Source organism: Haliotis cracherodii, unplaced genomic scaffold (genome assembly GCF_022045235.1).
Source record: "Haliotis cracherodii isolate W230 unplaced genomic scaffold, xgHalCrac1.p SCAF_10, whole genome shotgun sequence".
Lineage (NCBI taxonomy): Eukaryota > Metazoa > Mollusca > Gastropoda > Lepetellida > Haliotidae > Haliotis > Haliotis cracherodii.
The window spans coordinates 51082602-51098341 of NW_027266265.1; the positions used below are offsets into that span (position 1 = coordinate 51082602).

The window sequence follows — 15740 nt, forward strand, 5'->3', positions numbered from 1 at the left end:
GTTTTGTCAATTATACCTAAATTACTGGAAGTGTGAAATCATGGTAAAAGTAGTTAATCGAGACCATAAGCTTAAGACTAGTCCAGCCAGGTGCTAATATCGTATTTGACGTAATAAGCGCCCAGGGCTCTCTTAAAATTAGAAATAGGGGGCTCTTATTAGAATATCATTTTGGTGAAAGTTGAAATATAAAATTATTTGGTTTATGCTGACAGCCTAAAATGTTTATATACGACAAGATATATTTTTCCAGGATTTACTTACCCATAAGTAAGGGTGCATATAATACACATGTGCATATTATACGTGAATAAATAAGTCTAAATAAGAATAAATAACATGTACATTGATCAATCAGAAGGGGTGCTAATTGGGATTGTTCAAGAGCCAATATATTAGAAAATATCGCCGTGGACGCTTATTAGAGCGGGGCGCTTAATACGTTGAATACGGTACCCACAACCCAAACCAAAGGTGGACGTGCACAAACACAACAGGACAAAGCTGCAAGGCAACCTTCCACCAAGGATTATCTCCCTTTCAAACTCTTCTAAACAGTGTTCTTCTCAAGGGTGCTCAAAGCATTTAACTAATGTGTGTGGAACTGCTTGCAAAGAGTAGAAACTTTCATGTGAGTAAGCGACTTGTGTTGAAGAATGCCTTAACAGTATTTCAGTTATTTAACGTCATGTCAGCAGTATTTCTGTTATATAAAACATCATGTCAACAGTATTTCTGTTACATATAACGTCATGTCAGCAGTATTTCTGTTACATATAACGTCATGTCAGCAGTATTTCTTTTATATATAACGTCATGTCAGCAGTATTTCTGTTACATAATGTAATGTCAACAACACAAAACATTTCGCTAATACACAATTCCTTCTATATAAGACTTTAAACATATTAATCAACCTTCTCATCGGGCAAAGAAGTCATGTACATGAACAATGACATTTTCTAGGATCACAGACCTCTGGGAAACAGAAGTCAGTGCATGAACAATGACTAGCTCTAGGACCACAGAGCTCTAGGACATAGAAGTCAATTACATGAACAATGACTAGCTCTAGGACCACAGAGCTCTAGGACATAGAAGTCAAGTACATGAACAATGACTAGCTCTAGGACCACAAAGCTCTAGGACATAGAAGTCAATTACATGAACAATGACTAGCTCTAGGACCACAAAGCTCAAGGACATGTAAGTCAAGTACATGAACAATGACTAGCTCTTGGACCACAGAGCTCTAGGACATAGAAGTCAAGTACATGAACAATGACTAGCTCTAGGACCACAAAGCTCAAGGACATAGAAGTCAATTACATGAACAATGACTAGCTCTAGGACCACAAAGCTCAAGGACATAGAAGTCAAGTACATGAACAATGACTAGCTCTTGGACCACAGAGCTCTAGGACATAGAAGTCAAGTACATGAACAATGACTAGCTCTAGGACCACAAAGCTCTAGGACATAGAAGTCAATTACATGAACAATGACTAGCTCTAGGACCACAGAGCTCTAGGACATAGAAGTCTAGTACATGAACAATGACTAGCTCTAGGACGAAGAAGTCAGGTGCATGAAGAATACAGGGTTACAGATCAGTACATAGGACAAAAACTGATTGTCTTCAAAATTGTCCTAAGAGACACGTCTCAAAAAAAGATATATGAGATTGTCCTGTCAAGTGATAAAGATCATGAAAATGTCCTAATGTCATTTATCCCCAGCAAAATCAATGCTAATGTCCAAGGTATATTCACGACTAGAGTATACCCTGGCAATATTCATGTTGGTAGGACATGAACCTTGAACAGGAATCTTGTCACAAAACTATATGAAGGAATCCTGGGACACAAATCATATTATATGTTATAGACTTCAAGAGTCCCAAAAAATCAGTTCTCACATGCAGTTCCTGAAAAGAGCACTAAAACACAAGAGTTCTAATTGTCAGTACAAACAAAAAACATTCACTATTCATTCTCAATTCAAACCATTCCAAAACCAAACCAATCTAAAACTACCCAATGCCACATTCCAGCAGTCCCACTTTTGTACTCACCCCGGCGGTCGAAGTTCTTTTCTCGTCTTTATCGTTTTCAGTATCAGTCTTGTTAGCCGATTTGGAGGGTGATTCCTTGTAGCTTCCACTGAGTTTCAGATTCAGGTGGTTTGTCTGCAAGGACCAAAGAATATTATTGATTACTCAAACAAAGCAATTTCTTCTTAACTTTTAGATTACATTTAAATTCACCAAAACTGAAAATCATACAGAATATTTCACTTGAGCAAAAACAGGTTACACTTATTGTTTAGAGATTATGTTTCTAAATACTGTCTATACTAATTAGCATGTGGCTCATGGGGTTGTTTTCAGGGTGATATACATTTTTTAAATATTTTTATTGTTTAACGCTGAGTCAGCAATATTCCAGCTGTATGATAAAAGTCTGTAAAAAATCAAGTCTCGACCAGACAAAACAGTGATCCAGCGACAATCCAGACAATGCCAGCATCAAGCCATGTCTTTTACAATGTGTGAACAATGACACACAATTAAGATAAATATTATGAGCAACAAGCCATGCTGTCGAAGACCACATCACCGAGCCTGATCATTTGGTCCATTTGGTCTCCTCCTACGACAAACCTAGGATGCTAGTGACGTATTCTGATCCAGAGCCCCAATAGTGTACTCAATGGACACTTATATATATATACTCAGGTTTGTGTGTTTGTATCTTCATGAACCCACCTGTGACACTGCACCAATGTTTTGGGAACACATGAGTGCGTATTAAATGGTGAGTGAGTGAGTGAGTTGGGTTTAACGCCGCTTTTAACATTATTCCAGTTATATCACAGCGTGTCAGCTTAATGTGGGAGGAAAGCCCGAAGTGATGCAGGTCTTAGACGTTTACCACTTCAGTGAAACCCACGAGCACGGGTATGGTGCTGACAAACCTAGAAACATAATCGGGGCGAACCAGGATTCGAACCCACAACCATAGGTTTCTGGTGTGTCCAATGAACGCAACTCTGCACAGAGTTTCGCGGCGCCTTAGACGACTGGGCCACCCGTGCCCCTGCGTATCATATGCGAATTAATAAGTCTTGTGTACAATGATCAATCAGAAGGGGTGCAAATTGGGATTGTTCACTAGCCAATATATTTCAAATATCACCGTGGGCGCTTATTACGTTGAATACGGTAGTTAAAAACAAACATACAATAAATTACTTACCAATGTCTTGTGGCTTTTTGACAGATTTTCTATAACCTCTTCAATCACCTGGTCTGAAATGTGTGCCGCCACTGCGAGATTCAGCTCACTGAAAAAACAATTATCCACACCATCACACAAAGTACAATTAACAAACAACAATAAAAAATACTAATATTAATAATCCTTAACCTCCCATCTCAATATCGTATTACTACGAAACTAAACACAACTCTATCAAGTTCTATGAAATGCCCTTTAACAAATATATTTTTCCAGAATCAAGAGAATCAATATAATTCCTTTTTGTCCTATCTCCTTGAAGGCTATAGGTAACATCAAGATAAGCAGGATTACAAATATTTCCCTAACAATTTACATTCATCAATTAAAAAAAACAAATGTTTTTTTTTATATTTTAAATATTCTAAAGACTTTTTTTGTCTTGATTAATACACAAAGCTGATTATGGAAAACGTAACTCATACACAAGAAACGTGAACAAATATATAATAAGTAACTGATCTCTTGAAGCAAACTGGCAACTTATAACTTTGCATGGGCGATAATGACATGATTTTTCTAATTGTACCAGTAATGATGAAATCTAATTATTAAAACATATGTATTGCTTGTAACAAAATTAAATCATTCAACATTGTTAAATATGATTTCAAACCTGCAAACTTCGAAAGAAATTATTTAGATCTGTTTTGCTTGGAATGAATGAAACCCCTTTTAAGGCTCTTTTCCTTTTTTGGAGACGAAACAAATGAGTTCAATAGAGTCAAATCCTTGAAACAAACTCTTTGAAAAACAAAAATTGGATTCAAGTTATTAACCTGGACACGTTTGAATATGAGACAGATGAAGGCCATTCCCATGCTGCACAGCTAGAGTCATGGAGATGAAGGAGAGAGAGCCAGGGGAGGTAACTTAGTTGTTTTGGAGAGAGCCAGGGGAAGTAACTCAGGAACTCAGTAATTCACTACATGCTCCACTGTAGCTTGTCACCACTGCTACACACAGTCCACATTGTATGGACACTGAGCATATGTATCTGTGTTGTAAACCTGGTGACCTTAAAATGAAACCCTGCAGCTCAATACTATTACATACTGTATTTGACGTAATAAGCGCCCTGGGCGCTCTCAAAATTAGAAATAGGGATCGATGACATGCATCAACCAAGTCAGCGAGACTGACCACCCGATCCTGTTAGTCGCCTTTTACGACAAGCATAGTCACCTTTAATGGCAAGCATGGGTTGCTGAAGACCTATTCTACCCCGGAATCTTCATGGGGCTTTTCCAGAATTGAATTGCCCATAATTAAGGATGCATATATAACACATGTATTATGTACACGTCTTGTGTACATTGATCAATCAGAAGGGGTGCTAATTGGGATTGTTCACTAGCCAATATATTAGCAAATATCGCCGTGGGCGCTTATTACGTCGAATACAGTATATTTGGAATGACATATAATTTACTTAAATGTTTGCAGTTGCCAAAACCTATATACACAATGCATTTGAGCAGTCAGGTTAAAAAACGATTTAAACTGTTTTTATTTATTTTTCTGAAAGTGGATTTTAGCTCCGGTAAAGAACAAGACTAGAAGGCATGATCAAAGCGCATGACATCATTATCCCAGTCAACAGTTCACAGCCTTCTCAACTCCATGAATATGCCCTGTTATAATACAACACCTAGCCTTAGAAACTCTCAGAAATCTAACTCGAGGAACACTGTCACCCATCCAGCTACTCTTCATCTCAAGTTTTGCTTATTCTTATCAAAGCAACAAACCACAATTCACTAATCACTACTAAACTGGGCCCATACTGTCCAATCTGAGTATACCTATTGAACCAAATCAATCAATATTTCGACCAATGAGAATCAGAGAATACCAATCCTATCAAAATGGAGCTCAGTGATTCCAGAACAGCAGAACGGTAATGAATCAATGAACTAGGGCTGGGACGGGTAACTCAGGTACTCGGGTCGGGTGGGTACTGAGTAGGACCCCGCTACCCACAGGACTACCCAGACCAGACATGGTTAGTCATGTGATATATTTTTTATGACATTAACAATACAATTTCATGGTTACACTTTATAAGTACAAGTCGCTAATGTTCGCATTTCTTTCTGACTGTGCACACATTCCTTCTGATTTTCATATGTTTGAGTTAAGACAAAGCTTCAGTCAACTTCAGTGTATGCACAATCAGATCGTTTTATACTATAAATACTTTCTGCCAGTAAAAAACTTTCAATTTGAACATTATGTACCTAACTTGAGACCAAGAGTGGGTACCTGGGTAGGGTCGGGGAAGAGGGGGTCAGGTACCCAGGTAGTAAATCTAGACTTGTCCCAGCCTTACTATGAATCTTCAGATGAGTCAAGGCTTGTATACACTTCTCCATCACCAGTGAGTACATATGGCCAATATGGGTGGAGCGCTGTTGTTAGCTATTAAATCAAGTCTCAATCTTGAGATCCAGTAAGTGTTCCAGGCCGCATTCCACGAAGCGATCGTAGTGCTAAGGTGATCGTAACTCACATACTTTAACATAGACTTACAACTGTCATATCCAAACGATCACTTTGCGGAAGGGGGTCCCAGGGCCCTGTTCCACAAAGCGATCGTAGCGCTAAGAAGATCGTAACTCCCATACTTTATCATAAGCTTAGGACAGTCATAGCACTATGATCACTTTGTGGAACGGGGCCCTGATTACTTTGAATATTCAGCCATGTTTCTTACATGACATCTTGTGCAACATGGCTATATAGGGCCTTCAAATGTTGTAACACTATTCTTAACCTTTACATCAACTCTCAATCTCTTGCCAGTGGGAGTGACGACATGCAACTGCAAGTGCTTAGAACTTTGATCACTGAGAATACTTGGCATATTCAGCAATGTTTCTCGCTTCACAGCAGGAGCAACTTGGGCCATATAGGGACTCTAAAAGTCGTAGTAATCCATATAAAACTTTGAATGAAGCCTTTCAAGAAGAGGCACACCTGTGCTTTGAACATTGATCACTAAGAATACTTGGTATATTCAGTAATGTCTCTCACTTCAAATGAGCAGCTTGGGCCACAGCAATACACAGGGCCCCTCTAAACGTTGTTGTACTACTTGTAACTAATACATCAAGCCTTTCTGGGAATGGGATGCCAGCAAGGGCTTTGAACATTAATCACTCCGATTACTTACGTAACGTGTGCAACATGGGTCATGACCACTGGCTCCCACAACGCAACAATGTCACGCAACGGTAAAATTTTTCAGTCTCAATTTATTAGCTGACGAAAAACAGACATGCGTCTCCATGACACCCCACAGGGGCCATGTGTAGTCACAGTGGTGGAGGAACGTCGTGCACTGGTATACAAGCCAGTGAAGTGTTGTCAATGGTCATGGGTCAATGTACAAGATGTCGCAGTGAAAGAGGTCATTTAGTAAAGGGACTTAACCAAGTTATTGTTACAAAGGGGATAAAAGAATTAAATCTGCCACACAGATTGAGGCACTCATACTGAATAGTTTTGGGATAGGAACCACCTTGAAATATAGTTGTAACTTCCGGTAGCCCCAAAAATCATTTCCCCGGCAATGTAAAAATTAGTAAAACTTTTAATCTTATGCACAACTATGACATGTTACATATCAAATTAAAGGTCTTTTCATACTCTGACTGATAATGTGATTATGGTTTACATTCAATGAACAAGCTGCTGCAGTGAAAGAGGTCATAGTGTTTTCAATGATCGATACCACAGTATGGAGGTGAAGATGATATCAACTGTCACATGAACAAAGAAAGCTGTCAGGAAATGTAAATAAAACAGCAGCTGTTGGTTTCTCATAACACAATCTCACCTTTGGATATAGCTGGAATAAAACCACTCAAAAATATAAGTGAGATAGATCAAATGCAAGGAGGTGACGTGAAATGGGGTTTAACGGTGCATTCAAGATAAATGCACTTATTTAGCGACATACATATACATCTGCGTGTGTGTGTGCTTTTGCATATGCATGTGCATGTGCATGGCTGCTTGTACTAGTCCAGACTAATGGCAGTTTTATAGTGATTGACCGCTGAGATACCATGCTGCAGTTTAAATAATAGATACCCAAATCAGACACAGTATCCTGACTCCGAGTCGAACAGTCCTTGTTTTAGCCCCTCAATGCGAAAGTGCCAGGCAGGGTAATAACAAGTACCATCATTAAACATCTTTTGCTATGAAGCAGCCGGGGATCAAACAGTTGCTATTTTCAAGGAGGCTAAGGTTTAGGATTTTCAGTCAGTAGTCACTAATACTTTTACCGAGATAAATCAACACAAATGGGTTTAGAAATACATGAATTGTGAACACATAAATGTAAATTCATTACTCTGCTTTTAAAGTACTCATGTTTCACAAAACCGTAAATGGTGCATCATAGCAAAATGTTTTTTTTGTTTTTTTTCTGATCTCTGTTTTGAATTAGTGTTCTTACCAAATATGGGAATGACCTCCATCTCAAAGGTCAGTGAAGTGTGAATACCAAGTACCAAGAACAAGTCTCTTTTCAATTTTAACAATAAGAAGTGAAATCATATTTGATGTGAAGCTGTATTTCATCTTCGTCTTCCATAAAAAAACGTGTTATTGATCTTCCACTTAGGATGAGCCATTTTACCCACGTCAGTCACCTTTAATGTTTGGAATTACTTTTCTGAAGATAATTTTCAGAAATGGTCATACAAACGGTAAACACTTTCACTGAGTCTATCATTAGGACTACCATGACTTGAGTGAGTGAGTATGGTCTTACGCCGCTTTTAGCAATATTCAAGCAATATCACGGCGGGGGACACCACAAATGGGCTTCACACATTGTACCCATGTCGGGAATCGAACCCGGGTCTTCGGAGCGAACGCTTTAACCACTAGGCTACCCGACCGCCCCACTATGACTTGAACTAGGGGTGTTAATTTGCAAGTACTTGTAAACACTGAAGCAGCCCTCCCTCTACAACCATTTCATCAAGCCATTTCACCAATAACCTTCCAGGTGCACATCCAGTTTGAAAAACTTACTTCCAGACAGTGATCAAGACAACTTGACAGGATTCAACAACTATGTCTAAAGGTCGTTTAAGGAAGGGTGCAACAGTAACTGGCAAAGAATCATACTTGATGACCTTGACCTTTGATAGTAATGCCAATGACATTTAATGTTGCAGGATTTTCATACATAAGATACTTTTGCATATATTTCATGTTTGTGGAGGCAACAATGTCATAAACACTAACACTGATTAAACTTTTTTTGAAAACAATGATGTTGACCTTGACTCTTAATTATTTTGAAAAAAATCATTCCAAAGCATGGCCGCTTTTGAGAGAAGATATATATAATGGTTAATGCTGTGATTGATTTGTGGAAAATGTAACTACATACTGGTCGGCAAGACCTTGTGACATTGAACTTTGACCTTCTAGACTTGGAAGAACTTCATGGAAGGACATCCACTAATGTCAATAACCTTAGCATAGAAATATCACAGATGGCAGTTCAGAGTCAAATAAAACCTTAAAGTCAGCAGCTTTCACTGGGTTGCAAGTTATCACAGTCTTGCACTCTCAACCGTGCAGCACTGATGAACCATGAAAGACTCCATGCCTGTGGCACTATCTAAAGTCTGACATTTTCAAAATAGGGACACGCAAACAGAAACATCCAGGACATGGTTCAGGTATCAGGTCATAGTAGATTTTCTGGGAGTTAGTTCGGGATGGCTGTACGCTTCTCGGAACAATATTTCACAAATATCCCAACTACAGGAACACCAAGCATGAGCCTCACACTCGCTGTTGATGTGAGCAATTGAAACAAGCTTTGCTGCCGATGTGACAAGTTAGTGCTTTAAACCCAAGACTACCCCATCCTCAGGAATGCATGAAAGTGTGCAGATGCTATTAGATATAAGAGCAGAAGACAGTGTGACAGTATAGCGTTGGCAGTCAGGGTACATTGTATCAGTCTCAATGAAATAAAATCCTTTACTCTGTTTCCACCGTTCTCATCAGATGAACCCGAAGCAGACGTGAAAGTTCCAATGAAAGTTACACCAGCCAATGAGGCAATCAAATGTCAGCTTTCATAAATGATTTGGCTGCATTTATTTACCGCCCCTGACCTGTAGTGTTTGTGTACACTATAGACACTAAGGGGTTTTCCATAGCTCGTGCTAGTTTTCAAGGTCAATCCGTACGTCGGATCTGACATCATGTACAGAACTGCTTTGACCATAATAACGTCGTTAGTCTTTCCTGCAGTCGTTGGGACTGGTTCCCCGGCAAAGAACATGACACTCCTTGTTTTAGAAATTTTGATCTGAACAAAAAAAAACTTACAAAACTGAAATGTTTTCTGATAGTGAATCCTTTCCAGTCTGGTGCCAAAGTATGCCAACTGCTAAAATGTCAAAAATCCACAACATCACAGCCTGGTAGTGTTTATTCCATTTTCAAGGAAGGAGATATTCTGTTCTGAAAGTTCACCTGATGTCACTGTTGACGGAGAGTTTGTCAGATCTTAACAGAGAGGTTGTGAATCAGGAGTGAAAGATCCGAGTTTACTGAGACTGACAATGTATCCACCTCCACTACAGGGACAGGGCCGCGGAGACGGGGAAGGACGGACGGAGATAACTATAATCACCTGAGTTTGTTGAAGATGTCAGTGCCAACACCATCTAACACTGACTTGGTGAAGTCCCGAGGCAGATTACTTTTTTCTTCACAGGTCTCCTTCAAAGATGACTGGAAAGTCTGCAAATAAATATTAATGATGAGATCTATGTAAAAATATGTAAACCAATGAGGAGATCTATCACATCAACAACCGAAATCATTACAAGGTCAATATAGAGGTATACAAAACCAAAAAGGGTGTCAATGATGAGGTGAGGTGAAATGGGGTTTAATGTTGCATCCAAGATTATTGCACTTATATAGCAACATACATGCCAATGTGTGTGGCTGCTTGTATGAGTCTGGAATGATGCCGATTTATAGTGCTAGCCCAATGAGATACCATACCGCAGTTTAACATGAATACCCTACTCAGACACAGAATACTGACTCTGAGCCAACCAGTCCTTGTCTTAGCAACTTAAAGCCGAGCGCCAGGCAGGGTAATAACAAGTACCATCTTTTAACGTCTTTTGGTATGTCAGCCGGGGATCGAACCCCAGACCTTCCGCTCTCCAAATCAATGATGAGCTCCATCACGTCAACAAAAATAAATAACCAAATCAGTGTCATTTGCTTAAATAAGTTCGGTTTTTCAAAGTTTCTGTTTAGTATTTCCACCCATCTTCCTTCTTACCTCATCTTCCATCACAGCCGAGCAATGTGTGGTCGTACATTTCAGCATTGAAGCCATTGTTTTCTGGAGAAAGAAAAACAGACATTTCATGGAGGTGAGAAAGGTAATAAAAGTTATATTCATTTTGACGGCTTTTGTTCACAGTGAGCGGGCAATGTTTTACCCTTCTTTCAGCAATATTTATGCAATATCATGGGGACACAAGAAACTGGATCATACAGTACTCAGGAGGGGAATCAAACCCAGTCATTCAGTAGGGTAAGTGATCACTTTAACTACTAGCCTACCCCATGTCACCTTATATACAGGAGAATCCATAGGATTACTGAACACAATGTTGTTAATTATGCATGTGCAACATTGTAACATTTACACCAATTATATGTGAAAATATCCCCTGGGTAATGACATTTTACCCATTCTAACTTAAATTCATAAATGACTGAATCAATATAACTGATGTACTGAACATGTACTTTCAAGAATGTCTACAAAAAGCAACACATTGAGGAATGAGGATGTCCTTTACATTGGTATGGGGGCCGGCCAAGGAAGGGAGACAACTCTACCTTCATCTGGTTCTCCATCTCACGCCGCAGGTTGTTGGCGATCTCCTGCAGCTTCACCTCCACTGGGTTGTCTTCATCCTGGGACTTGATGGCGATGTTCTGAAGCCTCGGCAGCAGCTGAGTAGAAAAGAAACAACCAAATTAATTTGCTTAGTGTTGCTTTTGTAGTAAATATTGCTTAACATCTGTCTGTTGTTTAACGCCACACTCAGCAATATTCCAGCTATAAGTTGGTTGCCTATAAATAATTGAGTCTGGACCAGACAAACAAGTGATTGATACTATGAACCACTATCCATGCCATTGGGGTGCATAAACATGCAATTAACCGCGACACCAGCCCTGACCACCCTCTCAATTATGTCGCCTCTTACAACCAACATACTTGCAGGGGACTTGTCATGGACAACATTAACAAGTTATCAGGTGATGACATATCCCCTGGTCTGGTGCAATTCGGAACTGGAAATTGACTACTCATACCCACTTTTGGTTTATTGCCACTGGATACCTTCAGTTCAGTGAAAAAAAAAATAATGCTGTTCAGTCATTTTCAAAATTTCAAATCATCAAAAGGCACCAGTTCACCACTAGACTGATCTGTATAGCAAGTTTCATCCTGAAATAGTCAACGTTTTTTGGTGTCGGAAACTCATGAAAACAAAATAAGATAAAAAGAATGAAAATCCCAAATCATCAAAAAACTCAGTTCCCTACTTGACTGATCTATATAGAAAGTTTCAACAAGAAATATTTAACAGTTTTGGAGTTCTGCTCAGGAAACGGAAAACAGGCAGCTGATGGATGGACAGACAGATGGACATGGTGATCGCTCTGTCCACCCGTTTTTCAAAGCAAGGGGATAATAATGCGTCATCCATATGGTCTTACCCTAAAGGAATTAAGGCTAAAATACATATACAGCACTTGTGACAAGAGGTGACTATATTGATTCAGGTGGTCAGACTCAGTGACTTGGTCAAGGACTGGACTATACACAGGCAGACATAATACACCTGGAATATCACACCCAAAAATAACACACACACAAATTGATTCAGTTTTCTTCTCAGGCCATCATGTTTGATTACAAATTAGATTTGAGGTTCCACGTTTAAAACCTCCGAAATGAAATCACAGTAGATTTATCTCCAAATCTTACACTGACAGTGGGAGGTTTTTGGTTTGTTCAAACATTACTGATAGGACTCTGCAACATGGCTGTAATATCACTGACTGCAGATTAAAATATGTCAATCATGGTGCCGTTGTAAAACGCAATTTTAGCACTAAGGTGATCATAACTCCCAGATCTTAACACAGACTTACGACAGTCGTAGCACTAAGGTTCTTTTGCACAACGTCACCAATGTCAATATAAAAAACTTCATCATCAAAAAAGATGGTCATAAAAGTATTATATGGTATCTCTTTAAAGTACATCCTTCAGTCATATCATTGCAAAAGCCCAATTGTAAAAAATAACTGAATAACATTGTTTCTGGGTCTAAAACTGTCATTGTATCTTCACGGACAGCCATTTTCCAAAAAGAGTAATACATAAATTAATTTTTTTTTTTTAAAATGTTGGTGGATCAGCCACGTATGACAAGCTAAACATTTTCTTGTGTTGTGGTAGAGTACCCTAGCTGTACTGTACCTGTTTGGAGTTATCGGCATCCTTGACGACACGGCCTGCGTGTTCGATGTCCTCCTTGAAGTGTTCACTGGGGCTGTAGCTGAGGGCATTCACGGTATCCTGCACCTGCACCACCAGGCGGTCCACCATCTGGGGAGGCAGCACATCACTTACCACTCTTTTTAGTAGTTAATTCACAAATTATTTTTCTCTAAATATTTGATAGTGGTCAACATGGTCAAAACAAAAAGAATTTAAAAATACGTTTTTACACATTAACTGATGAAATAGGGTTGTAGGATTCAAAAAAATTCAAATTCTGTTTTGTTTTCATTTATAAATACAAATCATATAAAGGCAAAAATTTAAAATGGTTTCAGAATAAATTTTAAAATGCCTTTTTCTGACATGACATTCAAAAGTTGGTCTTACGTAACTGACTAAATTTGCCTTTGATGGAATATGTTGAGTATAAAGTATCATATCACCGAACTATTGACATATATATCATATGAGAACAAATAGTTCCAGCCCTTGACAGGCCTACCTATATTGACACCCTGGTGCCAGGTCTACCTATGAGGACACTGTGGTTCCTAGCCTACCTATGAGGACACCATGATGCCAGGCCTACCTATGAAGACACCATGGAGCCAGGCCTACCTATGAGGACACCGTGGTTCCTGGCCTACCTATCAGGACACCATCGAGCCAGCCCTACCTATCAGGACACCGTGGTGCCAGGTCTACCTATCAGGACACCGTGGAGCCAGGCCTACCTATCAGGACACCGTGGAGCCAGTGTGGAGCCTACCTGCTGTGTGGAGCTGATGAGGAAGCCCTGCTGGAGGCGGTACAGCTGGTCCGAGGCACACTTCCGCGGGCTGTGGTTCCTCTGGAGCAGGGACTCAATCTGGGGACGATCACACAAAGAATAATCCATCCAGTCAAGACTGACTACACATTCTACAAGATCATACACACTAATGATGCATCGAAACTCTTGAGATCATGATCTCACAGATTAACCACTTGGGTAAAAGACTACCTCTTTAAGGGCATAAATAGTTAATAATTAGATTGTTATCCTCCGCAACCATTTTTTGGTGTCATTTTGACAAGCTGCAACAAGAGTTGAATCCACATAACACGGACTCACTTTCTGCAAGGCAGTTTCGGTCTTCTCAGCCTGCGTCTTCATAGTGACTGAGGCATCGTTCACGGGGAATGGCATCTTGTGTAATGAGAAGTTCCTGAAACAGTAGATATATGTCAGTTCCTGGAACTCTACAATGTGTTTGAGGAGAGATGAAGTAAAAGAAGTATTGGACAAAACAGATTTTAATGATGCCATGACCAAGTTCAGTATCCAATACACAATCACAGCATGACAATTAACCATATAAGTTTATGTTTAATTATAACATTTCTAAACTATGACATTTAAGCTTTTTGTATAACATTTTGGGATTGATTTTTTTCATTATTAGTTGCTGTAGTCACTTGAAGACATGGTAAACTTTGTTGGTTACAAAATTCCAGCATCTTTGTTTTGAAACTAGGTGTGACCATCAACAGCAATGAAGGCTTGAAGTTCTTGTAATCACAATTTTCAAAGAAATACAAGACCCTCCCAGATTTGTAATGAAACCAGCTAACAATCTTCCCACACAAGTGATACTTAGTGAGTGAGTGAGTGAGTGAGTTGGGTTTAATGCCACTTTGAACGGTCTTCCACTTATATCATGGCATGTCAGCTTAATGCTGGAGGAAAGACCGAAAGGTGCAGGTCTCAAACATATACCACATTGGTGAAATCCACGAGCATGGGTATGGTACTGACAAACCTAGAAACATAATCGGAGCAAACCAGAATTCGAACCAACAATTATAGGTATGGACGAAACCATACAGCCCATTGCTGTGTCTTAGATGACTGGGTCCCCCATGTCCCCCATGTCCCCCACGAGTGAAACTGAGGGCGTGTATCACTTTACTTGTCAGACAATAGTACACCCACAGATAATATCTAAACCCAGGCCACGGCAAAGCACTCTCCACTGGGCCACCTCAACTGCACATGTACACAGTGATGTCCTATCTCCTTGTGTCTGAGCCAACCTACTTCTCCAGGGCTTCAGCAATGTCTTCAAATCCCTGAGCAGTGGTGCTGTTCTTGTCCCACAAGATGGTACGGAGTCGGGTGTTGATCTGGAGCGCCTTTGCCAACATCCTTGCCCCGATGTCTCCCATTAGGTTACCACTGAAACAGAGTTCAATCTACATGCAGGGGGAGGACTACTATAACCTTCCTGAAGAACAAGAAAATGTTACTTCTACAAAGTTGCTATAACTTGCGCCTTGAATATCCTTGTACATCTCCCGACCTTTGGTCTAATTGTGTCAGCCCATTCAGTTGGTAAAATCTCCTACACCCCACTAGTGCCATGTGTATTACAACTAATAATAATACACTCTTTTCTTACCATAAATACAAGCACTAAGGCATTGTTAGTTCAACTGATGAAAGAAATATGATTTGGTTGGTGATCTGGTCAAGATGGCTCTTGACATGAAAGTGGCATATGTTCATGCATAGTACCATATCATTTATCATCCAAAACTGGCTCCCACAGGAGATATCGCTTGGATTAGATCCAGCGATATCTACACTGTAGATATCGCTGCAATGAAATTACATCACAATGCTTTGCAGACCATTGTGACGTCACTGGTTACCATGACGTCACAATCAAATGACATCACTAATGGCTCTGCTACTGAAGCTGTTAGCAGTACTTTTTACACTGAAGACACTGCTAATTACTGTCTACAAATTGAAAAAGTTGGAAGAATGATGTTGGATGATAAATAAAATCACACCC

General features: G+C 39.6%; 1 protein-coding gene across 5 annotated transcripts in view; it reads right to left on the reverse strand.

Annotated features, from left to right (window-relative positions):
- LOC139454504 (F-actin-uncapping protein LRRC16A-like) overlaps positions 1–15740 on the reverse strand; it is a 113104-nt gene that overhangs the window by 34283 nt on the left and 63081 nt on the right. For all 5 annotated transcript variants that reach the window (XM_071236256.1, XM_071236255.1, XM_071236253.1 and 2 more), the window contains 9 exons: positions 14981–15118; positions 14015–14108; positions 13670–13768; positions 12877–13005; positions 11217–11333; positions 10648–10710; positions 9979–10088; positions 3258–3345; positions 2075–2188 (listed from right to left, as the gene is read on the reverse strand). In XM_071236256.1, coding sequence (XP_071092357.1) covers positions 2075–2188; positions 3258–3345; positions 9979–10088; positions 10648–10710; positions 11217–11333; positions 12877–13005; positions 13670–13768; positions 14015–14108; positions 14981–15118 — 952 coding nt within the window. The remainder of the gene's footprint in view (positions 1–2074; positions 2189–3257; positions 3346–9978; positions 10089–10647; positions 10711–11216; positions 11334–12876; positions 13006–13669; positions 13769–14014; positions 14109–14980; positions 15119–15740) is intronic.